Below are 26,856 nucleotides of genomic sequence, written 5' to 3' on the forward strand. Positions count from 1 at the left end.
CTTTCAGAATACTGTTTCCTGTACAAGACATTCACATGCTGTAACCCTCAGTACATATGTGTAACATATGTCATAATGTAAAAATAATGCATGCATTTTCTGACAGAAGACTTTTCACATATTTCCCTCATGTTTAAGACATTCTCTATAAAAATGTAGATGTGCCCTGCACATGCAAGCACACACCCCTACACCCAACTCATAATGGCCTCTTTCAGGAGGGCTCTTGGACTTTAAAACATGAAGACAAGTAAATAGCCTGAAGGCCAGAAATGCAGGAAGTAAAATCATGACTTCTTTTATGTTAGAGTGAAGGCATTACAGTTCAGAACCCCCTCCTTTAGGGTAGGAGTACTCGTTGGGGGTTATTTAATTCCCAAAATCTGAGACCCAGAATGAAAGATATGCTAAGACTTTGCAGCAGGACATCCTTAAGACGTCAACTTCTTCCTGCTTCAAATAAAATCAAGACATGTCTTTGCCTTAATTTAATTTAAATTACATTAATTTTTTCCTTTTCTTTGATTCTTTGACTGTTTCAGGCATGCATATAATGAATTTAAGTAGTTCCTTCTCTAATTTTTCTTCCTCTTTTGCTGAAATTGTTCTTCCCAAGTCCCCTCCTACTTTCATGGCTTCTACGTGTGTAAAACGTTAAGTTTTGTTAAAGTCACATGCACCAGCATGGGAAGGAGATTATTTACTGAGCATGGGCAGCTTATCAGCGGCTACACCACTGAAGAAAATGGCACCCCCTTCCCCAGCAACTCTGAACTGCTCTCTAATCTCTCCTCATCTGTGAAGTGTTGCTAGGTCCAGACTTCTGAATAACCACAGCTTCAGTGATCCCATGAACGCAATGGTTTTGGCATAGTGTTTTGGGTTCTTTTCTTGGGGTGGAGGGGGAGAAAGCTCATTGTAAAGTTCCAGAAGAATGAAATCTGGGGGAAAGTCTAAATTTAACCATACTGAAAGGAGACTGAACCTTTAGAATGGTGTGAAGCATCTAGATTTAGCCAAGAATTTATGAAAAGAGTGTCAGATACATCAGTAAGAGCCTTGGGGGAAACATGGTGAAGTCAGTTAGGTGTCAGGAAAGGCCTACATGACTGCTGGAAAAGACAGCAGCCCTGCAGAGAGGCCAGGCCTTGTGTGGAGAGAAGCAAGGGTAAGAGCTGCTGCCAGGCCCACTGTTCTTCATCCTGCCTTGTGACCTTCTAGGCTCATCAGTCTGACCATGATTGCTTAAGACTTCAGAACTTTCCTTGGAAGAAAAAGCAAGATAAATGAGTTCCCCATTTCATTTTAGCCCCATCAAAAATGTGACTAATATGAACCCAAATACAGATGGCATATGCTTTTGACCTGTTCAAAATACTTGGTATTGAGTGGATTAAATTTTTGTTAGACTAGGAACATACAAAATTATGGTGATATTGTATTTGTGCTGAAATGTGATTTTATTTGTATGTTAAGAAATAAAGTTGCCTGGGGATCAGAGGTCATAGCCATTAAACAGAAGTCTGGCAGTGGTAGCACACGCCCTTAATCTGATCACATGGCAGGCAGGCAGAGTCTGTGTGTTCAAAGGACACAGCCAGCATGGAAACACATGCCTTTAATCCAAGTACCAACCATAGAGACCTGAAGGTCTATATAGACAGGCAGTGACAAGAAAGTCATGTGGTTGGGTTTAGAACCAATGAGAAAGGCAATAAAAAGTACAGACATACAGGAAGTAGGTCTCTTGCTCAGGGGAAGGATGGCAATGGCCACAGGAGGGGGTGGGGGGTGGGGGGAAAGAAGGTGGTCTTGGCTATCACTCTCTGATCTCTGGGCTTTTAACTCTGCATCTGGCTCTGTGATTCTTATTTAATAAGACCGTTTAGAATTACATCTACACAAAATAGTGAATGTGAAAGCAGATTAATTTACATCGAATCTAAATTGACAGAAATATAAGGAGATCACTAGGTAGAATTAAGAAGAGGAAAATCAAGTGATAGGATAAAATACCTTATATACTAATATCAATTTAATTTATAAAAATAATGTCCTTTTAATCTATACATTATTTAGTTTGGAACTGTAAATAAATTTTAAACATTCTTGATTTTGAGGATTTTTTTTTATTGGAACTGGTTCTTATCTTGGCATGTGTGTTGTTTTTTCAACATTCCTTACTTATTTGGAGTCATTTTTTAAATTATTTTTTAAACCCCAAATGCTGTTGAAGGGTTAATCAATTATTTATTTATGACAATAACATCATAATTTGCTGAAAAGTATCCATTGTAATATCTATGCATACACACATATATGTATTTGTATATGTGTGTGTATGTATGCATGCGACAGTGCACATCTTCAATCAGGCCACAGTTGTCTTATCTTAATACCTATGAGTCCTATGACCCTCTTCTTTTTAATTAAGAAATTTTTTTCATTCATTTTACACACCAATCAAAGATTGGTCTTCCCTCCTCCCTCCCCTGAGCCTCCCCTCTCAACCTGCCCCCTTCTCCCCACACACACAAGAAGGCATGGCCTCCCATGAGGAGGAATATCCAGTAGAGGCAGGTGCAAGCCCTTCCCCCTGCCTCAAGTCTACATGAAGTGTCCCATCATAGGTAATGGGCTCCAAAAGGCCCGCTCATGCACCAGGGATGGATTCTCATCCTACTGCCAGGGACCCCCAAGCAAATCAAGCTACACAATTGTCTCACCATGCAAAGGTCCTAGTCCAGTCCCATGCAGGCTCCACAGCCATTGATCCAACTTTCATGAGTTCCCACTAGTTAGGTTTGGTCGTCTCTGCAGGTTTCCTCATCATGATCCTAATGCACTTGCTCATAGAATCCCTCTTCTCTCTCTCCTACAGGACTCCTGGAGCTCTGTCTAGTGTTTGGCTGTGAATCTTTGCATCTGCCTCCATCAGTCATTGGAGAAAAGCTCTGTAATGACAGTTAGGGTATTCACCGATCTGATCACTGGGGCAAGCCAGTTCAGATCAGGCACCTGCTCCACTATTTCTAGTCCAAGCTGGGGTCATACTTGGGGATTCCTGGCAACTTCTCTGGCACCGGGTTTCTCTATCCCCATGATGTCTCTCTACCATGGTGTCTCTTTCATTGCACTCCCTGTCCACCCCTGTTCCAGCTGGACCGTCCCACTCCCTTATGTTCTCATCCTCATCCCCTGCCCTCCATTGCCCACCTCTCAACCCCAGTTTATTCATGGAGATCTCATCTATTTCCCCTTTCCAGGGTGCTCTATGGGTCTCTCTTTGGATTTTCCTTGTTAGCTAGCTTCTCTGGAGTTGTGGGTTGTTGCTGTGACCATTTTCTTAACAGGTCTCAGGCTGTTTTATTATCATTTTAGGGGAAACAGCATGTTTAACATAAACTTAAGTAGTATTTATGAATAAAATAACAATCCTTACTAATGAATATATTATTTGCTTTAATATTTATTGGATAGTTTTCAGATATAAATATTATACACATAAAAATATTGATTGTAAGGTTACCATTCATTGTAGGGAGTAGAGGAAGCCCTGAATGTGTGAACTCCTGAATGGATGTGTGTTGTTGACATGTTCCTCAGACCCATTAGAGATCAGCAAAGCCTTCCTCTAGTCTGAGTGAAAATGTTGATAGTGTGTGTAGAATATGTCCACTGTGGCTTTCTCTCCTCAGATATTTGTGGCTGGAGACTGCTCTGCTGCAGAGACTACTCCTGCCAAGATTAGCTAAGCCTTCCTTCATAGCTCAGCTTTTCACTGTACACGTATCTGTCATTTCTGTGCTCCCTCCCCATCCTCTCTGGAGCTGTCTGAGGACATGGAAGTGCATAAGAATTAAGCCATGGAACTTCAGGATGTTAATTCTATGAATTATCATAATCTTTATCACTTCTGTTGAGTGAAGTTGATACAACCTGAAATGGTTAGTATTGTTTCTTTCCAAAAGACTGGTTGTAGATGTTAAATGGATCTTAAATGTGATTGTCCTAGGGGGTCACTTAGTAAGTAACCCATAGTTCATTCAAGAATATGTGGAGACTGTGATTGCAGAGCCTTGCCATTTTTAGAGACTAACAGACCCATTGAGAATCTCATGAAAGCTAAGGATCACTCCCCAGAAAAGTACTCACATGAGCATAAAATTACAGTGTCCACATGTATGGACTTTAATTAAATACCAGTATTTCCATCTTAGATGGGCATGTAGAACTTCAGTGGTGTGTCTATTTCCTTTTCAGGTTTCTAGACTTCCCAATACATTACTATGTTATAAGTGATAATCTATAATTTATTTTCCTATCCAGCTGTGTTCCACCCATCCTTTGTTTTACTGTATTCTTTCTAAGATTTGTGAGTTCTTAAACATCTCTGATGTAGTCTCCTAGAGAGTAGTCTCCACTCTACTTCAGTGTTTTCCCAGCTCACATAGTGTTGGGCACTGAAGCGGGGAGGGAGGCTGAAGCCAGGCCAGCAGTACCAACAGAAATGCTGCCTTTGGACACAATTGCAGCCACATGGAGTCCATCACTGCTGAATTGGGTTGCAGCCATGTTGAGACAGAAGGGAACAGACTGATTCTATACCATCTAAGGAATCAAATATTTGGGATTCTTTGACATAGGGTTCATATGTGAATTTCTCTTTAAGATCTTTGGGAATTAGACCATTCTACATTTCTAAATGTGAATATCAGATTGATTTTTAAACTGCAAAGCAGAGTTTTATAGAACTGTATGGCTGTGTCACATACAGTTGGGGCTATAATAGGATGAAAAGAAGAGCTGCACATGAGCACATCAGGTATGTAAAGTGTCTGCCTGATGGGTGTTTTCAGGTCATTCACCTAACAATTCTGCAACATTCCAGTTTGTAGAATTTCAATCCACAGACATCTAGCATTTGCACCAAGTCCTTAGCCTGTTCATTACTTAGTTTTATTTCATTTTACAAATGACTGTTGAGATTTAGGGTCTTCAGATAATACCTTAAGTAAATCTGCATATGGTATCAACAACCACAATAAAACCCAGGTCAAAACTTTTGAGCATACCAGAAAAGGATGTTCTTAAATGTAACCTTATCAATTGCTTTAGCTCTCTTTGTGTTTTCGTGTTTAGGAAATGAGAGTAAGGACATGAAATTTCATCCTTAGCCAGATGTATTCACTATTGTGTGATTTTTCTTTAATTATCTGATATGGATGCACTGTTTTATATTCTAGTGCCAATAGTGATCCAGTGAAAAATTAAAGAAGGTAGCATACTTGTTAGTAATTAATAATGAAGTATTTAACTGGATTGTTATATGATTTAAGCCTTTAAGACCCTGCTAATTCAGGGGGTGTTTTTCTGTGAGACTATGGTATTGCATATGAATATCAATTTTAGTATCTTGTTAACAAAACAAAAAACCAAAAGTTTTAGGTGCAAAAATGCTTCTGAGGTAAAGATGCTTTTATGTAATTTTCATTAATAGGTATGTAATGCAGAGGTTAATCTGAGGGAGGATTGATTTTCAGATGATTAGTTCAGAGCATGGGAGAGAGTAGTCTGTTTGGACTTGTGGCTTACAGCGTTCTCTGCATGAGCTCTCTTTACCGTTCACAGTTCTCTGTTTTGTTAAAGTACACTATTATGTTTTGGATGGACAATTCATGTGAATTAGCAGCAAATGATGGAGAAGCAGTAACTGCCCTTTTTCGTCAGTGTGGGAGTGCCAGTAGGAAGTACAGCATTGCAACAGAACATGAGCTCTAATTTTTGTTATGTTTTCTTACGTTTTAATATGCCACATCAGGCAGTCCAGTATTCACAGATTGAAATAGATTTTGCTTCATTTGATATACAATTTTTACTTTTCCATTTTCTTATCTGGCTGGCCACTGATGAAGTAGTCAGTGTCTAAAACCAGGCAATTCCTTCTTTCCAGAAGATAGTAAATTTCATAAATATAACATTGTGTAGGGAGAAGTTAAAAATGTAATAGTTTGCCAACATAACAAAACATGCCAAAAAGCAAAATAGTATCAATAGACTGAAAGAGAATAGTTTTGAGGGGAGCATCAAAATCACCAAGGAATTGTAGGGCCAAGGTAAAGAGCAGGCCAGTTAAATTTCTTCACCAGTGCCACCGATTAAAAATGAGAAGAAGCCAGTCCTGGGGAGCTGAGAGTGAGCCCCAGGTGCCGACTTCCCTGAAGCCCTGAAGTAGGAAGTGATGGAAGAAATTGATAAAAGAAACCCTCAGGGATCCCCTGTGATCCCTTTAATCCTTGAATTGTCAAGCCACATGGAAAATAATAGAGCTATGTCCTTCCAAGACTTAAGTGGTATTAGCTTTTTGAAAGAAAATGTTGGCCTTTTCATATCCATGGACAAGAATAGGATATGTATTCAAATAGAAAAGAGTAACTTTGAGCCAAAGATGCATGTCTCTTTTTATTTTTAATATAGTATTATCTATGACTAAGCTGCCTGTATCAGGAAGAAAAATTAGAGTCTATGTTTTAATTTTCTCTTTTAAAACAGATGATTCAACGAGAAGCAGATGTCAAAAGTAAGGTGACTGCTGTGGCATTGACAGACTCTGTTCACAATGTGTGGCATCAAGAAGCTGGCAAGACCATCCGAGAATGGATGAGAGAGGTGAGGCATGGTTTTGTTCAGTGCTGAGATGAATGGACATGAGGCTTTGTGTCTGGAGTCCCTACCAACTTATATTACATCCCACCCTACATTCTCTAGAGACAGAATATTGAGATAGAATAAAAGGTCTAGATACAGTTAAAATAATAAAAGAAATGTTTTAGAAGAACAAAACTTTTTGAAAGCATCCATTCTGCCCACTACTGAATAGAACATTATGTATGTATACAGTATGCATTAGAATTTTAGCTGGAAAGGGCCTTTGATGTTACGATTCATATTCCCTACTGGTTAATTTTTCTGGCTGTTTAGTATTGCAGCTACTTAATTACCAGAAAGAAGTTTCATGTAATCCAGTCTTGTCCTTTCCTTCTGGAAATGTGATCAGGATGTGCCACAATGAAATTGATTGGCTCAATACTGCCAGTTGGGGTAGAAGCAATAAAAAGCTGAATGGAGATTATTAGAGATGCTTGAGCTGGCCATGGCCCACCTCCATCTAGGGAAGCTGTTTATTGCATGACCCTGCTGAGTCTGAAAACTAACAAGGATCTACCCAACATGGCCCCTGCCTTTTTTAAAATCTTCAGTTTGTTATTCAGTCTATTGATCCTATTACAGATGTCCAGCTGAAAATTCCATTCTGTTTACATTTACTTTGCTGATGTTACAAAAATTTGACGTTAGTCTCCTGGTACTATATCAGTAGTGACTATATACATCAGTAATTACTTACTCCTGTGCATCCTTTTCCCATTAGAAGTTCTTTATGAAAGTCAATCTAAGGGACAAGTGCTCACACACTCTTACACATGTGCACGGAAACACGCGCGCGCGCACACACACACACACACACATGTTCTTACATAAACCTACACACAAAAAGGTTAAAATATTTGGAAAATATCCTTCCTCCAAATAAACATGTCTAGCTCTAGAAGAGAGTGCCTCTGTGTTTTTATCATGTTGATTAACTTCATTATTTTACCAAATGCTGCCTTCAATGTGGAGGTAAAACAGTGCTAGCGATTGCTTAGTTCTCCTATTACAGTAAAGACTGGTAAAGTCATGGTTTCCTTTGTTTCATACGCCACAAATTAATGTGATAAAGTTATTTATATTAAGCAGTTTTACTATGAAGCTCTTAAATATTTCAAACCTTTAGCAGACAACAGACTAGAAGTTATACTTGTATATTATTTAATTTTAAAATACCATTTTCTCTTAAAGAAGGATCAAAGAAGACCACTTTAGCAGTCCCTTGAACAGAACCTTTCTCAGATGAAAGACCAAGTGTGGATGCTAAGACGTGAGGAAGGGTCAAAAGTGCTGGAGGGGCCCTTAATGGAACTTCTCTAGTAAGGTCCTTGTACTGTTGATGATGAGTGTGCGACATGCCCCTGACCTGAAAGTCTGTGGCCAAACCAGAAATACAGTTCTACACAATGATCATGCACCCATCCTGACACCTTCAATTCTGAGTGTAGGCCTGGCTTAGTTAGGGTTTCTGTTGCTGTGAGGAGACACCTTATAAGGAAAACATTTAATTGAGGTGGAGCCTTACAGTTTCAGAGGTTTAGTCATTATCATCATTGCGGGGAGCATGTTGTACAGGTAGACATGGTGCTGGAGAAGGATCTGAGAGCCTTATATTAATAGGAAGTGGTCTGAGGTACTAGGAGTAGCTTGAGCATAGTGACAATAGGGCCACACCTCTGAATAATGCCACTCTTTTTGGGAGGCTGTTTCATTTCAAACCACACCACTAGGCCCTAGAAACATAACCTGGTCAATGATACACAATCATGTTTAAGGTACAAGAACTTCACATTAAAGATCAGCCTTTAAGGCCATAATTATTTACAATGCATGCAAGTGTAATACATATGAGTGAAAGCCTGAATGAACCAGTAAAGCAAGCTTCCTGAATATCTTGCACCGAGTTAGCTCTTATTTTTTTTCTTTTTAGATATAACATACCACATTTTACAGTCTTTTTAATAACATCTTATTAATTATTTGAGAATTTCACACAACATATTTTGATCACAGTCACACATACACAGCCAAGTCTTACTGTATGTGCCCTCTTCACCTGCACCTCTGTATTGGGATGGAGAGATGACTCAGCCCCTAAAAGCAGCTCACAACTAGCTATAGTTCCAGCTTCATCCAGTATATCTAGTGCAGGCTTCTGGAAACCTGCACACACATGGTATACACATACACACATTAATTTATTTAAACTTCAAAATCCATATCATGACAAGATGGATCAGTGGATAAAAGCGCTTTCTGTACAAACTTAACAAGCTGACTTCAATCAGCAGACTCCACAGTGGAAAGCGAGAACACATGGGCACATGCACGCACAAGAAATGAAATTAAAAACTAAACAAGATAAAACAAAACTTAATTCCACGTCTACTCAAATGTCATCCACCTTTGCACAAGTCAAAGCATGTCACTCAGTACTGTAGCCATTAGATACTTCCCGTTCCTGTGACTGGTCCCCAAGGTATAGATTTTACAAAGGAAAATTTATAACCACAAAAATCTGCAAGGTCATAATCTCGGCATAAGAAAGCTTTTACATTGAAACACTTAACTTTAGTAAACATTCATTATATTGCCTTCATTTTTTCTGTGGACACAGAGATACTAGTTTCTTGCCTCTGGTCAAGGACTCCTGTCTTTACTTAGGGTGCTCCATGGGTCTCTGTGCAGCACTGAGGGTGCCTCTGCTCTAACTCACCTGCTGCATGGGTCTCTATGCAGCACTGAGGGTACCTCTGCTCTAACTCACCTGCTGCATGGGTCTCTATGCAGCACTGAGGGTGCCTCTGCTATAACTCACCTGCTGCATGGGTCTCTATGCAGCATAGGGTGCCTCTGCTCTAACTCACCTGCTCCATGGGTCTCTATGCAGCACTGAGGGTGCCTCTGCTCTAACTCACCTTGCATGGGTCTCTATGCAGCACTGAGGGTGCCTCTGCTCTAACTCACCTGCTGCATGGGTCTCTATGCAGCACTGAGGGTACCTCTGCTCTAACTCACCTGCTGCATGGGTCTCTATGCAGCACTGAGGGTACCTCTGCTCTAACTCACCTGCTGCATGGGTCTGTATGCAGCATAGGGTGCCTCTGCTCTAACTCACCTGCTCCATGGGTCTCTATGCAGCACTGAGGGTGCCTCTGCTCTAACTCACCTTGCATGGGTCTCTATGCAGCACTGAGGGTGCCTCTGCGCTAACTCACCTGCTGCATGGGTCTCTATGCAGCACTGAGGGTGCCTCTGCTCTAACTCACCTGCTGCGTGGGTCTCTGTGCAGCACTGAGGGTGCCTCTGCTCTAACTCACCTGCTGCATGGGTCTCTATGCAGCACTGAGGGTGCCTCTGCTATAACTCACCTGCTGCATGGGTCTCTGTGCAGCACTGAGGGTGCCTCTGCTCTAACTCACCTTGCATGGGTCTCTATGCAGCACTGAGGGTGCCTCTGCACTAACTCACCTGCTGCATGGGTCTCTATGCAGCACTGAGGGTGCCTCTGCTCTAACTCACCTGCTGCGTGGGTCTTTATGTAGCAAAGGGTGCCTCTGCTCTAACTCACCTTCTTGACTACTCCATGCATCAGAGAATAAGACCGTGGAGGCTAATAACATTACTATGTCTGAAATTCAGGTAATTTTTCTAGTTTGTGGGTACCCAGGATACCCCATCCTCTGAAGAGCTGGAATAGAGGCCAATTGGGGAATTAAGGAGAGGGAGAGATAAACAGTAGAACAATTTGGAAAGAAATTTTTAAACAATAGAAACACATCTCAGGAGGTGCATGTGAGAAGATGAGGTTTAAGCAGGTAAATTCCATGATAATCTCTGTACATATTTGTTTATATATTTCAAAGTTTGTGTCATTTTATTTTACTTTTTATATAGCAAAAATTTTTAACATGCTTTCTCTGTACTTTCCTTAGTGGAACTAAAATGCCACATGAAGAATTACACACACACACACACACACACACACACACACACACATGCACGCACGCACGCACGCACACATACCCTTCCAGCTTGTTTTCCATCCTTTCCAATCCTGTGTACTTGTTTGTTACACAAGACATCTGGTATCTTCACTTTTAACCATAGGCCACTTCACTTGTCCCTGATTTTTCAGGAAAGATGAAAGCTTTCAACATATGCTGAGATGGAACTAAAATTTCAGAATCATAAAATGATAACCTGTATTTTTGTTTCAGTATTTGAGCCAAGGGTGATCTGTTTTCTTTTAAAATGGACAAGAAGTTTATTTGGTTCAGCTTTTAAAAGTCAAAATGAGTTTAAAAGAAATGACTATCTACAGATTATAATGTGCAGTCACTTTTATTAATACTAGAAAATTGTGTAAGGCCCAGTTCTGCATGTATGAGATGCAGGTGATCAGTATTAAGACTGGCATATCGCCTGGGTAATAGCCAACTTTCATCAGATTTGGAGGTACTAGTAAAATGAATAATAATTAAAATATATACCTAATCGCTGCCTGTCTGTTGGTAGTGCTAATTGCTAGCATTGAAAAGACTGAATTGTTTAAGAAATGGGGAGAGAAAGAGGAAGTCATTCTTCATTGAAGCTATCTCCCTGTATCATTGGGAGCCTATTTTTAGTACCTATAGAAGTCATGATTTTTGAATTTATTAGGGGCTGTGATGAATGATAAAACAAATCATCCATTTACATATCTTGACACTGCTTTAGAGAATACTTATTTCTTACAAGCGAGTGTCACATTGTATATAAAAGCTGGCTAATTGTGTGCTAATCTTCTGCATTATCTAGAATTCTCTAATGTGGTATTCTATCAATGATAATATTAATTTTGCTTATTTCAAATGTACGAAAATCTTCTAAAAACCCTATTTCTTTTATAATTTCTACTTCTCTTACATTGTGTAATTTTACATTCAGCTGCTAATTAAGATTAGAAATGCACATTATAGAACATATATCCATTTCAAATCATCAAGCTTTTGTCATACATGAAAAATACTAATATTTTATCTGTTTTAAATATAAAAGGAGTGAAAACATTTAAGAACATTACTAGATGTGTTTGTTTTCATGGTTTTTTTTTTCCCAACACAGTTCAATAGTTTCATTGATCCACTGTTTCTTACAAAAATCTGCCATGCTTTGTGAGCTTCAGTCTGTAATCTCATACAGCAAACCCTTCCTTTATGTTATCCCTGCTCTCTCTGGTCCCAGAACAGTAGGGTTGCCTTGACAAATCTATTCAAAAGCCATTCCTCGGCCTTTATTGGTGGGGACTGGGGCCTTTGAAATTTTCTCCTCACTGCAACACAGCTGACATCTTCTTCCAGACAGAATGAATTAAGGAAATACAATAAGACACTTGATCTACCAGTCAAGGACCCGTCCTCAGTGAGAATGGATTCCATGGTGCACAGCCAAGGCAGCAAGCATCTAAAATGCACAATACACACTGTTTACCAGGGTAGCAGTCACCCATTTCTCCAACATGATTGATGGGAGGGCTTCTTGTAAAATAGAATCTGTCTGTGGAAATTCTTTGTGTGTGTATATCTGTGTTCTGAATATTTTTAAAACCAGATAATCACATCTTTTAAACCAGAATTTAGATCTGTATATTTAAGTTTATAAAAGAAATAGAAAGTTATTTCATTTATCTGAGTTGCAAATCATCATTATCTGAGAGAGTGAGCATTAATATTAAAGTTTTGTGTCCTCAGACATGGCTACAGTTCTCTAGGCTGTTTTGTGTATAATTTTGATATACCCTTCATTGATGTGGGTCAGAGTAAAAATTAAAAGGGAGTATGGGCCAAATTTGAGGCTTTCTTCCCCTCACATCTAACTTTTCTTAAAAAATATATCAGATTATACTTTACTGGTTATGTGTCTTTGCATCAACACAGATTATTAGCTGAATTAGAGAAGGTAAATTTTTCCATAGTCATTAATAATTAGTGACAGTTTATGTAAGAAAATAATTTTAAATTGATGGAAAATAAATACCCTTCTAGTGATTTGATTTATAGGATAAATTTGTCTCTTTAACCTAAAAATGTGGTTTTCCTTTCAATCATATGTAATCAACATTGATCTGTTACACTATAGAACTGTTGCAACTGGGTCTCCAGCTCAGAACCATTGGACACATCGGTGGAGTCCATGCTTCCTGACTGTCCCCGAGTCTCTGCAGGTACATGTCTGATGAAAGTGGGGAGCATGCTCTAAAGTCCAAAAGCATGCTGCGGAGATAGGAACTCTGTTTTGTGAATTAAATAGATTGTTCTGTCTCAGATTATTCATATCATATGTGTCTTGTTTAAGTAGCTTAAAATGCTTATCAACAGACTCAGTAAGATGACTGGGTGAAACACTTCAAGAATAATATAGCATAGGGAAATGATTCTGTGCCTAAAAGACAAGAACTCAATAGCCATATAGAACCTCAGAAATATGTTTGTCTCCAAGCACCAATCCTATAGTAATCATACAGTCTAGAGAAACATTTACTTTCATGCAAAGATTTTAGGTGGACCTTGTGTGTAAGGTAGGATTTGTATGTAGGAATTTGTGCAAGGTGGTATCCTAAACAAAAGAAACAGCTCTAAAGGAACAGAGCCAAAATGGATTTGAAGATGTTCAGAGATAATAAAGTTACATGTATTCTGCCTATTGATATCAAGGAAGGAAAACAGTGATACATCCAGAAGCAGCTGGACTCTGGTATGTGTTAAGATGGCATCCATTTCTTGCCTAAAGAGTTTGTATCTGAGTGCCTAGGTAAAGAAAGTGGTATTACATTTGGCATTGCTTTCTGATTATTGCTTTTGCAGCTCCCAGTAATTTTTGTGATAACCCAGAGTTAGAACTAGTGACAACAGTTGACTTGCTGTGGTTGTGAATGCTGGAAAAAGAGCAGGGATTTGGAACACAGACTATTCCATGTCTTAGTCATAGATGACAGCTAATCACCAAGTAAACATGTTTATTGTGTGAAGGTAACCGTTTGGTGACTAGTTCAAATTCTAGGTGACAAAGTGCCGTTTATAGCTAAATATCATTATCATAACACATACACTTTAATTGAGCCTCACTGTTAGCACAGCTAAATTTTTTCAGCTTGTCAGTGAAGGTTTAGTCCTTAAGAGAAATAAAACTACTGTGAGGTCCCTATACCGTGATATATTTGGTATATGTATGTTATACATCCTATTTTTGTGGCTCATTGTGCTTTATGCTGAGAGAGCACAGAGTCAGCCAGTGTTGACTCAGTCCTCCTGGGGAAATGCAGAGGTAGTTTCCTGTGAGCCCCTTGTTGTCTTTCCATCAACCAGATAAACACCAGTTCCTTCTTTGATATGTATTTCTACTTAAACACACATCATATCATGTGTATTGTTGACTCATTACATTCAAATTCATGCCCAACAGCACCATAATGCATGCCTGTGCAAGGCTTACATACATTTCTCCATAAGGTGTGTCAAAATTTTCTCAAACTAAGGAATATTAATTAGACAGTACCACAGCACTGTATTTGGGGGATCATTTGAGATAGTGAAGTCAAAACACAAAAATGTGAAAAATCTGACACTAAGTAGTCCATGAAGAACCCATTTCTTTACAATATTGAAACTGAAACAAGAAGGCAGAGTTGGGTCTTGTTGAAACATATGAATGATGATTCAAATTTTTGTAACTCTGTGTTGTATGTAAATGACTACAGAAGTGTCCTAGTGTTGATTTTGGGGTTACAAATAAGTTGTAGTGAGCATTTGAATTCAGAACTCTAAAAAACAGAGAATGAAGACCTATTACTTTATCCATATAGATGACAGGATTTTTTTTTTCCTTTACTAGTATTTGACTAGAGCTAGTTAAACAGGCTTTACAAGGACAATAATTTGCATTTGATTCTGGGACTTTAGTACCCAGAACAGACAGTTACAGAAGTTAGGTGTAAAGTAGAAAAGAACAGGATGTACTAAAACTCTGAAGCCAGAGCTAGAGTCCACAAAGATGGACCTATTTCCCTTCACATTGCCTCTGTTGCCCATGGTACACATGCCCTGTAGAATTCTATGTGCTTTACCATGGACTTCAGTGAACACACACTTGCTCCAGTTGTCAGAGATGCTGAAGGAAAATCCAAGGGAAGAAAGAACAAAAGCAGTCCTAGCTACTGCTTTATATCACAAGATGATCCAAAAGAGAAAGAGAAGTATCCATGTATGTATGCAGGGAATGGCTACTACTCTGCAGCTTACAAATCCCTGACTTAGTCCCACCTCCAAACACACACACACACACACACACACACACACACACACACACACATACACTCTCCCTGTGTACCTTCTTAATAATAACCATAGGAAAAAGAATTTTGAAAAATATAGTTCAGCCTAGTCAAATTTATAGCTTTATACTCATATGTACCTCTTTAATACATAGTCTAGTCATGCATGATGACTCACATCTATAATTCTAACACTTGACTTAGATAGGAGGATTTACCACAAATTCAAGACCAGACTTGGTCAGTCCTCAAGTAGGAGTAGTGAATTCTAGCCTGGGGTCCACATACAGACATATGTATATATGTGTTATATATCCATAAATATAAAAATAAGAAATATTATTAGTTTCTTAATTTTTGAAACTGTTCATGTAATTATAGTTGGTATTTATAGCTACCTTCTACTATGAATTCAGTATTCCCTTGACTTTCAGCTGGATAAGATTCTTCATCTAGTGAAATGACCCACCCATTTGTTCCTGGAAGGTCTGGACCATACACAGCCCTGCCTGAGTTAGAGTTTTATAATCTCCTATTTAATATAATTACAGGAGGTACTAACAGGCAGTCTAGAGAATTTCAGCATTGCTGATTGCCTTACTTTTCCATTCCTGTGATAAAACTTAATGATCAAAGCCACTTCTAAAAGAAAGTGCTTATTTGTGGCTTACACTTTCAGAGGGTTAGAGTCCATGATGGTGGAGCAGAGGCATGGTAGCAGGAACAGCTAAGATCTTACATCTTGATACTGAGGAAGAAGGCAGAGAGAGAGAGAGAGAGAGAGAGAGAGAGAGAGAGAGAGAGAGAATGGTGCCAGTCTTTTGAAACTTCAAAGCTCACTTCTAGTGACACACCTCCTGATCCTTCCCAAACAGTTCCACCAACTGGGAACCAAGTGTATATATGAGCTTGCGGGGGCCATTCCCCTTCTAACACCACACAGATAAATTTTTCCTTACCCACGTGTCAGAGCAGCTCAGTTTCACCTGGCAATGAGGATCTGTCATCTGGAGTAGCAGCATTCATTTCCTGTTGTTTCAGGAGCATCAAGAGACTGAAGTGGAAAGATGGTGGTTTCCATTTTCATTCCTGTGGCATCCTTATTGTGGCACCAATGAAATACTCCTTCTTGTGGAACCAGTACCTTAGAGCAGGAGGGCCTGGAGTCAGCAGTGGGAAGCAGCTGTCTTATTAGTAGATCATTAGGTGTAACGGTTAGAGAGGTTCATCCCACTTCTGTTCCTTCATTCCTAGATCAAAAGTGAATGGCTTTGTATAGTAACACTGGCTTTGAGGACACTGTTTCAGCTCCCCCGGGTGCTTCACCTAGCAGGCATCATGACTGAATTTTCAAAAGGTCATTCCACTGTTCTATCAAGCCTGCTGGTGAGGGACAATAGGGAACATGGTAAGGCCATGGAGTGCTGGCAGACCTCAGGCTCCCCTTGTCTATTCCTGCTCACTCTGATGAAAACCAGCTGCTGTGCTACAAGCTGCTCTGTGGAGAGACTGGCATGGGAAGGAACTGGTGTCTCTGGAAAAAGGCCAATGAGGACTTGATGTCTGCCAACAGCCATGTGAATGACCTTGAAAGAGGATTCTTCCCAAATTGAGCCCTGAGTTAACTGCAGCCCTAGGTTGATTTTTGTGAGAGACCCTATGCAAGGTCATTCAACTAAGCCATGTTCAGATTTCTGACCTACAGAAACTGAAATGATAAATGAGTATTGTGTGGGGTGTGATTCACTCTGTAGAAAGAGGTAGTTAATATTACAGATTTCAGTATCAACTATGGTCACTATACCCTATGCAGCAACACCATAATATGCATATTTAGAGTAAAGCCTTATGAGGCTCATCTTTTGGGCTTGCAGGGCAGTTCTTATGGAAAGACATTTAAGAGCTCATTGAAAATCATGCTTCTGCCTCTGCTTCTTTCCTCACCGCTACCCTGTTAAATTTTGCTGACCATTAAAAACATGTTTTATTTTTTCTTACTTAAGTTTGCACTGTCATCTAAATTATCCAGCCATTTTCTGACCAGTTCTTTTTTTTTTTTTTTTCCATAGAGCAGAACTTGGTACTCTGTGGAATGTTCTTATGGGGTTGAGTCCAACAAATTCAGGAGATTTCCTGCCAAGTGTGGCAACAGGACTAACATGAGTTCAAGGCTAGGCTGGGATCCCTAATTCTAGGATAGCCTTAGATAGCCTCGGCAGGTTAGCAACAGTCTTGCTCAAAAACAAAAGGAGATTTTATATATACTCAGCAGTATACATCCATATGGTCTTCAAATATTAAATAGCTGTTTCTGGGTACTGTCCTCGAGCTGGAAACAGAGCAGTTAACAGTCCCTTGACTGTCTTTTCCCTTGAGTTGAAACAAAAAGAAAACCCTCCTGGCCCTTCTGCAATCAGATGCATTCTTCCTTTGAAGTTGCCTTTAGCATCATGTGGCATCAGTGAGAGGTGTTGGGGCTGGCATCCCTAACACCTCTCATTTGACCTCCTAACAAAAGAAAAACAGTGTTTCATCAAAGGCAGTGACTCCTCTCAGTATTAACTCGTTAACAAAAGGTACTACTCAGGGAATGCATACAAAGAAGATAAAGGGATAGTGAGATGGCTTGGCGACAGGAGCAGATATGATCAAAACGTTTAAGTAATATACACGTTTGTGAGGACATCTTAGCAAACTTCATGAATACAGGAAAAATAAAGAACATGTGCTGCTCTAGCAGAGGACCTTAGTTCAGTTTCCAGCACCTGTATTGGTTTTGGGTAGTTCACAACCACCTGTGACTCCAGTTCCAGGGAGATGCAATGCATCTGTTCTCCTTGGGTATCTACACTGTGGTGTGCGAGACACACACACACACACACACACACACACACACACACACACACGCCGAGAGAGAGAGAGAGAGAGAGAGAGAGAGAGAGAGAGAGAGAGAGAGGTAATACGAATCTTAAAAGGTCTTATTAATAATAATAATAAAAAAAACCTGGAGCCAGATATTGGGGTGAATACTGAAAGATCAGAGAAACAGAACAAGCCACAGCCACCTCATCTTACCAACTCCTCAGCCTCCAGAGAGAGACTTCCTGTTTACTCACACCTTCTATACCTTTCTTTGCCCTTCCTTCCTAGTGCTGGGAATAAAGGTGTGTGTACTTCCCAAGTACTTGGTAGCAAAGGCATGTGATCTCAAGTGCTGGAATTAAAGGCTCTGTTCCCAATGTGCCCTTGAACTCACAGAGATCCAGATGGATCTCTGCCTCCAGAATGCTAGGATTAAAGGTGTGTGCCATCACTGCCTGACCTCTATGTCTAATCTAGTGGCTGTCTTTGCCCTCTGATTCCCAGATAAGTTTATTAGTGTATACAGTATGTTGGGTTCCACAATATATCACCACAGAGACATTCAGACAGACACACAGAGAGTCACAGATAGACACACAGATGCAGACAGACAGACAGACACACACACACACACACACACACACTTTTAAATGATAATTTTTTTAAGAAAAGAACAAGTAGCTAGAAGGCCCAGCAAGGCTGATGGAAAAGCAGGTGTTTGGGTGTGATAATATAAGTTGTAGTCGTGACAAAGGGAATGTGGAAGACAGACAGGAGATACCCCCAGAAAGGATCCACACTCCTTAGTGAGGCCTGGGTTTGATGGATGGAGGGAAGAGGTAGCAATAAACTACCTCATTCTTAACTCCATATCAAATGACTGAGTTCCTACTTTTAATTTAGTGTCACACTAAATTAAAATCAGTTAGGTGCACTGTTTCTCAGAGAATAAGATGATTGACTAATAGGCTTTATAGTCCACATGGTTCACATGGTTGATTATTTGTATTCTTATTAAGCATTTTTTAATTTTGAAGGTTTTCATTTGTTTTAAAGCTATTGTTGATTATTTCATCCTATAGGAGTGAAAAGCCATTTAAAAAACTATTCTCCCTTCATTTCCCTGCCACTACTTATATTTATGAAAAGTGTATTTATTCATGTTTCCCTGTGCTTCCCTGTGTTGATAGGTTCACACAATCTTACACGGAAACTACACCCTTGGAAAGACAGAAAGTATGAAAAAGGAATAGTTGATGGTGGGTGGCAGTGGCACACGCCTTTAATTCCAGCACTTGGGAAGCAGAGCCAGGTGGATCTCTGTGAGTTCAAGGCCAGCCTGGTCTACATAGCAAGAGCCAGGACAGGCACCAAAACTACACAAAGAAACCCTGTCTCGAAAAAAACCACACACACAAAAAAAAAGAAAGAAAGAAAAAGAAAAAAAGAAAGAAAGGAAAAAGGAATAGTTGGATAAAATGTTCCAAGGACATAGAGATCTAAAGACAATAAATGCTGGAAGAGACATGAAGTAGAGGTAAAGTTGAAATGAGATACTATCTTATATAGTGTATGTTTCAGACCAGTAAAATAGTGAGTAGTGAACTTTACTGTGTACGAGGCAGATTTTCTTACCATTTTCCGGGTGAGAGGGCAGGAAGCTGTAAATGTTTGAACCGAGGCTGTGTTGGCAAGCATTGCTGTCTTCTGACTTAGGATTCTGGCACAGCAGGCCTCTGCCAGTGCAGTGCTGACAGGATATTCTGCCACACTTAGTTCTGCCGGGGCTGCAGCTGGTTAAAGGCTGCTGTGTTTGCACCCCTCTCCAAAGCCTTCTCGGCACACTCATATGGCCCTGGTGTGTTCATTCAGACACACTGCCTCTGCTACTGGATTACAACAGATGGAGGCCCCACACAGAACTTCCATTCTGAGGAGGAGGATGAAAAATGAACAAGGTAGATAGAAAGCATATAGCCTTCTTTAGTGAAAGGAGGAAATATGAAACAGGAAGACGGGCCTGTGTAAAAGAGAGAATATGAATGTTTGGTGGGCGGCCAGGATGGCCAGCTGAGAAGGTGACTGGCATTCCCAGGCGTTCCTCTTAGACTTGCCTTCCCTCCCACTGCCGCAGAGGTGCTTCTTACTCAGACATCCCTTCCTGGACGTAAGCTCTGAAATGACAAAGTTTCTCTCAGGTACCTTTCCTTCTGAGTCCTAGAAAATATGAACTTTTTCCCTCAGACCTGCTTTACCAATTTTCTGAAATTCATGGCAGTCAAAGGTCATGGTTACCAAAAAATTATTACAGTTTGGCCACTGTTCCTGAAGCAGCCTATGCTCTGGTCACAAAGCATTCAGAGGTGGGCAGATTCTGCTACCTAACCTGAAGGATCCAAGCCCAGCATGATTGTACCTGTAGTGCCAGGCACCCGGGAGAAAGCCTTCTCTAGTTACAACATCATCGTCTACATACTCTTCAGGTAGAAGTGGCGCCATTGATAAAAATGTACCTGACTGCCAAGATGCATGAACACAAAGTGCAATGTTAGCAGTTACGGGTAAATCTGAATTGATGACAGCCTGCTACTGTAACCCTAATTTTTCTTCACACCAGTAGACCATACTAATTGTTTGTACTGAATATTTGCTAAATATTCCCTTCACTGTATTGCTGGAAATGACACTTGAGAGTTCACCTCTTTTATTAGTAAATAATCACTTCCTTTCTAAAGATAGCATGAAAAATCAGCAGTAATTGCCTCTGGAAAGTGGTATCACCCAAAATGTTCAGTCAAGTCAAGTTGTCTGTTATGTTTTTAGACACATTTCTAGTTAATTAGGTAATTGAAAATCTATACTGTGTCTTGTAAGCATCTTAAAATTCAAAGCCTCCTTGCATATGTGATATTGTATCAGTTTTGACTGTGCACATGGCTGAAGCATTTCAGCCTGCCTCCTTCCAGTCAAAGGATGTATTCTAATCGGTTAGGTGACATTCTGTCACCTAATAGCAGTTTTCAGACAGTTGTTGCTGCTGCGGTGGAACTGGCCTGGTGGCTTTTACTCATCAGTTGGCTTTCGTGTCCATTGTCCTCTGCTACATTATAATTACAGTGAATGGAAGGCACGAGTGTTCTGAGTTGACCCTCAAGAATTCTGTTTTTAATGAATCATTCATTAGAAATAACTAGAATCTGAGAAAATCATTGAAGAGAATAAGCTTAAGAAACCTACCTAAATATGTTTGTCATCTATACAGTCAGGTTTGGTACCCTCTGATTTTGATCATATAAGTAGTCTCACTCCAGAACTCTCACTTTTTAAAAATAATCTTTACATAGCCACCACATTTGTTGCTGTTGTTTCACAACTTCCTAAAACAATTTATGAAAAGGCCTGCAAAAGAGTTGGCATTTATAAAGGTGGCGACTTTCCTTTTACTAAAAATCTCCTTTTTATAGATTAAAATTGTCAAAACCAATTATCTTTAGAATGCTTTTGGACAAATAGCTGAATAATATGAGTTTTTATATGTCCTTTAAAATTAGTTATGATTGTCAGAAAGGTTAAATTGGCCTTGGCTTTCAGTCTCCCATCTAGAAATTCTTAATCCTGCCAGCCCATAAACACACCATGGCCCAGCCTACATGCCTGTCTTCTCTGCCCAGGCTGTGCTGTTTTCCTCGGTCCTCATGCTTTTCGTTTCTCTGGGACTGTGGCCTGGGTTTCCCACAGTCCCGAATTTGTTTCTTCCTAAGTGCACGTTTCTCATCCTGCTTCACTGCCTGGTAAGAGACAAATAGCAAGTCACAGTGATCAATCTGCCCGCTGGAGAAAATACTCCCAAAGTGTGCTTCTTCAGAGAATCAGCATCACTTTCTAGGGGTAATTCAGAATATCTAAAATCAATAATCCTTAATACTAAAATGAAAATCCCAAGTGAACATTAGTCACTATACATAGTACAAATATTTTCTACTTATACAATCCTAAGATATTCAAAGTTGGTTATCAACATGTTGAAAGCAGGAATATAATTTTTAGTTTTTATTTCATCACATTTCTTAAAATACATTCTTTCCAAAAGGAAATTACTTCTATTTATAAACTTTGAGAGATAATTTGATCAGTGACTTAAGATTGTATGTGTGAACATTGATGTGGAAAGAGTCTTTGAGATTTGCACTAGTATTTCTATCCAAAGTATCTGCTAATATCTCCTTCAACTGTACATATCTCACCCCAGCTATTCAAAATGTTGTGCTGGTGAGTGGAGTAAACATATACCAGCTAGTTTATACAAGCTTTGATAGCCATATGGCACAATCTTAGCTGAATCTAGTTGTTTTGTATAATTTCAGTTTCTTAGGCTTGAGAAGTAGCTCAGTTGGTAAAATGGTTGTCAGAGAAGCAAGAGTGCTGTGTTCAGACCCCCAGTGTCCACATGGAAGTTGGGCAAGGCAGTACATCTCCAATCCTAGCAGTGGGGGCATGGGGACAGGCACATTCCTAGAGCTTGCTTGCCAGCCGCTCTAGCTCTGTTGCAGACTCAAGGTTTGATGAGAATCCTGTCTTAAAAATAATAAAGTGCGGCGTTGGGGATTTAGTTCAGTGGTGGAGCGCTTGCCTAACAAGCACAAGGCCCTGGGTTTGATCCTCAGCTCAAAAAATAAAAAAATAAAAACATAAAGTGCAAGCAGTTGAGAAAGACAACCAACATTGACCTCTGGCCTGCACCTGCATAAGTAGGCAAAAACACACATATATGCACACATACACAGGAGCACATGCACACACATACAACACACAGAATTTCTTAATTTATAAAAGACTATAGAAATAATTTTTGGAATAGTACTCTTACTAAGTAGTACTCTGCCACATTAAGAAATTAGTATATCTTCTGAACATGTACCTACTTCCAAACTAATAGAAGAGCCTTGCCATTTTTTTTTTTGACATGAGAGAGGAATAAGTGTATTTTATTTTAAGCTACTGTATGTTACAATTTATTGATTATAGCAATAATAAACTAAGGCATAACTTATATAACACATTTCTTACATATATGCACATGTCACAGCACACATAGGTACAAAGCACATATACTTTCTAACACTCCATTGAGAGCAGAGTCTTGCCCTAGAAAGCCCCAGGACAGAAGACAACTTTGGATCAGCGAGGAGACAGACACAGCACAGCAAATTCCAGATGAGCAGAGATTCACACTTCATTCTCTGGAGTCTTCTTTCCTTCCAAAGGACCATGCCCCCTTGGTATACACGGGTGTCAATACGGAGGTGGCAAGGAAGAAGGTGAACTCCCTGGCACAGAGGGTCCTCAGGTTGCCAGTCGTTTCCTCACCGTAGAGCCATCAAGTCTTCTCATCCCAGCTGTTTAGACTTGTCTCATTTCATTCCAGGTTGGCTCTTCCCCCCGCCTTGCACTGCCAGTCAGTTGTCTTCCAACTCCTCCACGGCACCTGATTCACCTCCTTTCCCACCTTTGTTCTTATTTAATTGGCAAAACTCACAAGATGCCTTCCTCCTCAATGGAGATAAAACTTTATTCTACCATGTGCTAGGGAAGGTGGAGAGCCAGGGTTTCTTGGGGGAAATAAACCAGTCCTGATTAAAGTATGCCTAAATAGGGAAGTGAGGAGGGTGAGTGTCCTCTGGATGCCGACCGAGAAACCTCTTATTACTGTCTACCCTGCTCTTCCCTGCTTGTTAATTTTTTAAATTTATTCTTCTCTCAAAAATACATTCTGACCACAGCCTCCCCTCCCTCTACTCCTCTAAGCCCCCCTCCAAGCCCCACCACCTGCCCTGTCCCCCAGATCCACTGCTCCTTCATTTCCCAAGGATATCAACCAAACATGGTATAACAAGATGCAATAAGACTAGGCATAAACACTCATGTCAAAGCTGGAAGAAGCAGCTCATTGGGGGGGGGGGGGAACAGGCAAAGAAGGCAGAGACACCCCCTCTCCAACTGTCAGGGGTCCCCCATAAACCCAAAGCTAAACAACAACAACAGATATGCAGAGGACCTAGCACAGACCCATGAAGGCTCTGTGATTGCTGCTTCAGTCTTGGTGAGTCCTGCTTAGTTGATCTTGTGGGTCTTGTTCTCCTGGATGTCCTTGACCCCTCTGGCTCCTACAGTCCTTCCTCTCCTTCTTCTACAGTGTTCTCTGAGCTCCACTTAATGTTTGGCTGTGGGTCTCTGCATCTACTCCCATCAGCTGCTGGAGGAAGCCTCTCTGATGATGATTGGGCTTAGCTGGATGTTACTATGTGTATGTAGCCTCTGTCCTAATTCTGATTCCATCCTGATCACCACCTACAGAAGTACAATTTTCAACTCTTTATTTGACTGTTCTTCAGTATTCTATTTGATTTCTCCAGAGTCTGAGTCTCTCCTTAAGTCCTACACCAAGGCTGTCTCTTTGGTTCTTTTTCCTGCTCATGCAGTCCCTGAAAGCTAGTCTATTCTTTAATATTTTGTCTTCCTTTAAAATCATCCTTACAACAAATTCAAGTGCGATAGTTTGGTTGTATTTCCTCTACACTTCTGACAATCATAACAGGATGTCTTAGGGTTTCTGTTGCTGTGAAGAGACACCATGACCACGGCAACTCTTATAAAATAAACATCTAATTGAGGTGGTTCTCTTACACTTTCAGAGGTTCAGTCCATCATCATCTTATGGGGAGCATGGCATGCGGGTGGATGTGGTGCTGGAGGAATAGCTGAGAGTCCTATACTTTGTAGGAAGTCCACTGTCACTCTGAGGAAAACATACAAAAGAGACCTCAAAGCCCAACCCCAGAGTGACATACAAGGCCATACCTCTTCATAGTGCCACTCGCCGTGGGCTCCATTTTCTTTCAAACCACCACACAGAACAATATCTTTCTTGAATTTAAATTATTACAGAAAAATGTTACACAAGTGAAACATCAAGTTTTAGCTGGAACTTGGCAGGTTAACAGGCTTGCCACTGATGCCACGATGAAGCATGTGAATGCCACATACTTACACTGCATACCCTTTGCACTCTCCACCAAGTGGATCTAGAATTAAATATTTAATAGTACTGAGAATCAATGGTGGTGGTAGAAGTGTTGTTTCTCGTTTTCTAGTCCCAATAGGTTTGATGGAATTGTTTTCCAGAGTTCAGAGTCTTTTAGAAGACATGGTTTTCAACTATTTATGTTTTCTATATACAAAGACTGAAGAGCAGGTTGTTGGGAGCTCAATCAGTGGACTGTAGACAGTCTGATTTTGACATGACTCAAGAGAGACTGACTTTGTGGCTTGTCTTCTTTTAGACTCAAAATTGGGTGACTCTGGAAGAGGTTTCAGTTTGATAAGCTGATAAAATGCTTTTGTTTTTCTATTCAGTTTTTGTGGGTTTGTGTTCATGTGCAGCTATGTTTGTTAGTTTGTTTTGTGTGGTGGCAGTAGTGTATGTTTTATTTGATAGAGTCTTATGGCATAGTCCAGGTTGGCTTTGAACTCATAATCCTGCTACCTCAGCTTTCTAATTGCTAGAATTAGGAATGTGCTCTGATTAAAGCTTTATCAAGTTCAATGGTAAAAGAAGTTTTAATGTACAGATTTAGGTAAATTCTTTCTACCCCCTGAATTCTGTGGTCCTAATTATATTTAATGTCATCAAAATTAGAGTTCATTTTTTAACGAATGCATGGACGACTCTGCTCCACTTGCTTCCATTCATAAAGTTTCTTGACAAGATTTCAAGGACATTCACTTGCACAGGTAATATTACTAAAGTCAGTTAATTTTAAATTCTCAAAAATAATTCCCCAGCACCTTTGGGTTTATCGGGTTTAAACAGGAATTCTGTCCCACTTCTCATTCTCATCTCTGAGCCCATGTCATATGCTGCATTTCAGCTCCCATCCCTCACTGCCTACCATTTCTGTTGTGTTTTTACCATGCAGTAAATTGGAAACTTGCCTTTAGTGTGTGTCTCCTGCTTGGAGGCGGACTCAGCAGTCATTTGCATATAGAAGACAGGACTCCGCCAACACCAGTGCATCCCTGAAGCTTTTCTCTAATGGGAGCAAACCTTGCGAGTCATGTTTGTCATAACAAGAGTCTTTAGACTTTGTCACTGCTGGGAGTCTGTCCGACGTGTCCCTTGAGGCCTTGTTGCTAGCCCCATTCAGCTAACTGCTCCACCTGCTCTACATATAACTAAAATTTGCTGAGGCTTCTGATAAAGGCTGTAGGGTTTTTACTCTTAATATTATTTTCTAGCACAAGAAATTCATGTCTCATGAATACCCAGATTTACAAAATGAAATGAAATGCATTTTTCTGAATACTCTAAATCCCTATGTGGTCTCTGACTACATAGTTTCATATTTGTGACATGAGTATTAACTTATACTCAGCAAGTGTATGACAGCAAAGTTAAAAATAATAAAAGAAGTCAGGCATGGTGGTGCACACCTTTCATCCTGGCACTTGAGAGGTAGAGGCATATGGATGTCTGTGTGTTGAGGCCAGCCTGGTCTGCACAGTGAGTTCCAAGATCAATAATACTAAGAAAAAGTATAACAAAAACAACAGCAGCAACAATGATGAAAATGTGACCATAAAGGTCTGTCATCCTAACACAAAGTTAATACCCCTTTGTTCAAACCACCACTACAGTCCAGGTTTGCTCTGCACTGTTTTATGGGTAAAGCCTGTGTTGTGGTTAGTATTCAGAGAGCTATCCTTCTACCCATGATCTTTGTTTGCTCTGTTAGCATGTTTTTCTTTATTTTACATGCTGACCACAGTTTCCCCTCACTTCTTTCTTCCAGCTCCCTCCCCATCCACTCATCCTCTGTCTCCACTCAGAAAGGGGCAGGCCTCCCATGGGCTTGAACATAGCATGGCACATCAAATTGAGGTAGGACTGAGCTCCCCCTGTATAAAGGCTGGGCAAG

The 26,856-nt window shown here is 40.1% G+C and overlaps 1 protein-coding gene across 9 annotated transcripts in view; it reads left to right on the top strand.

Annotated features, from left to right (window-relative positions):
- Fam172a (family with sequence similarity 172 member A) overlaps window positions 1–26,856 on the top strand; it is a 430,744-nt gene that overhangs the window by 278,453 nt on the left and 125,435 nt on the right. For all 9 annotated transcript variants that reach the window (XM_036206787.1, XM_036206793.1, XM_036206790.1 and 6 more), the window contains 2 exons: window positions 6,553–6,669; window positions 12,829–12,913. In XM_036206787.1, the coding sequence (XP_036062680.1) occupies window positions 6,553–6,669; window positions 12,829–12,913 (202 nt within the window). The remainder of the gene's footprint in view (window positions 1–6,552; window positions 6,670–12,828; window positions 12,914–26,856) is intronic.

This window comes from Onychomys torridus, chromosome 15, assembly GCF_903995425.1.
Source record: "Onychomys torridus chromosome 15, mOncTor1.1, whole genome shotgun sequence".
NCBI lineage: Eukaryota > Metazoa > Chordata > Mammalia > Rodentia > Cricetidae > Onychomys > Onychomys torridus.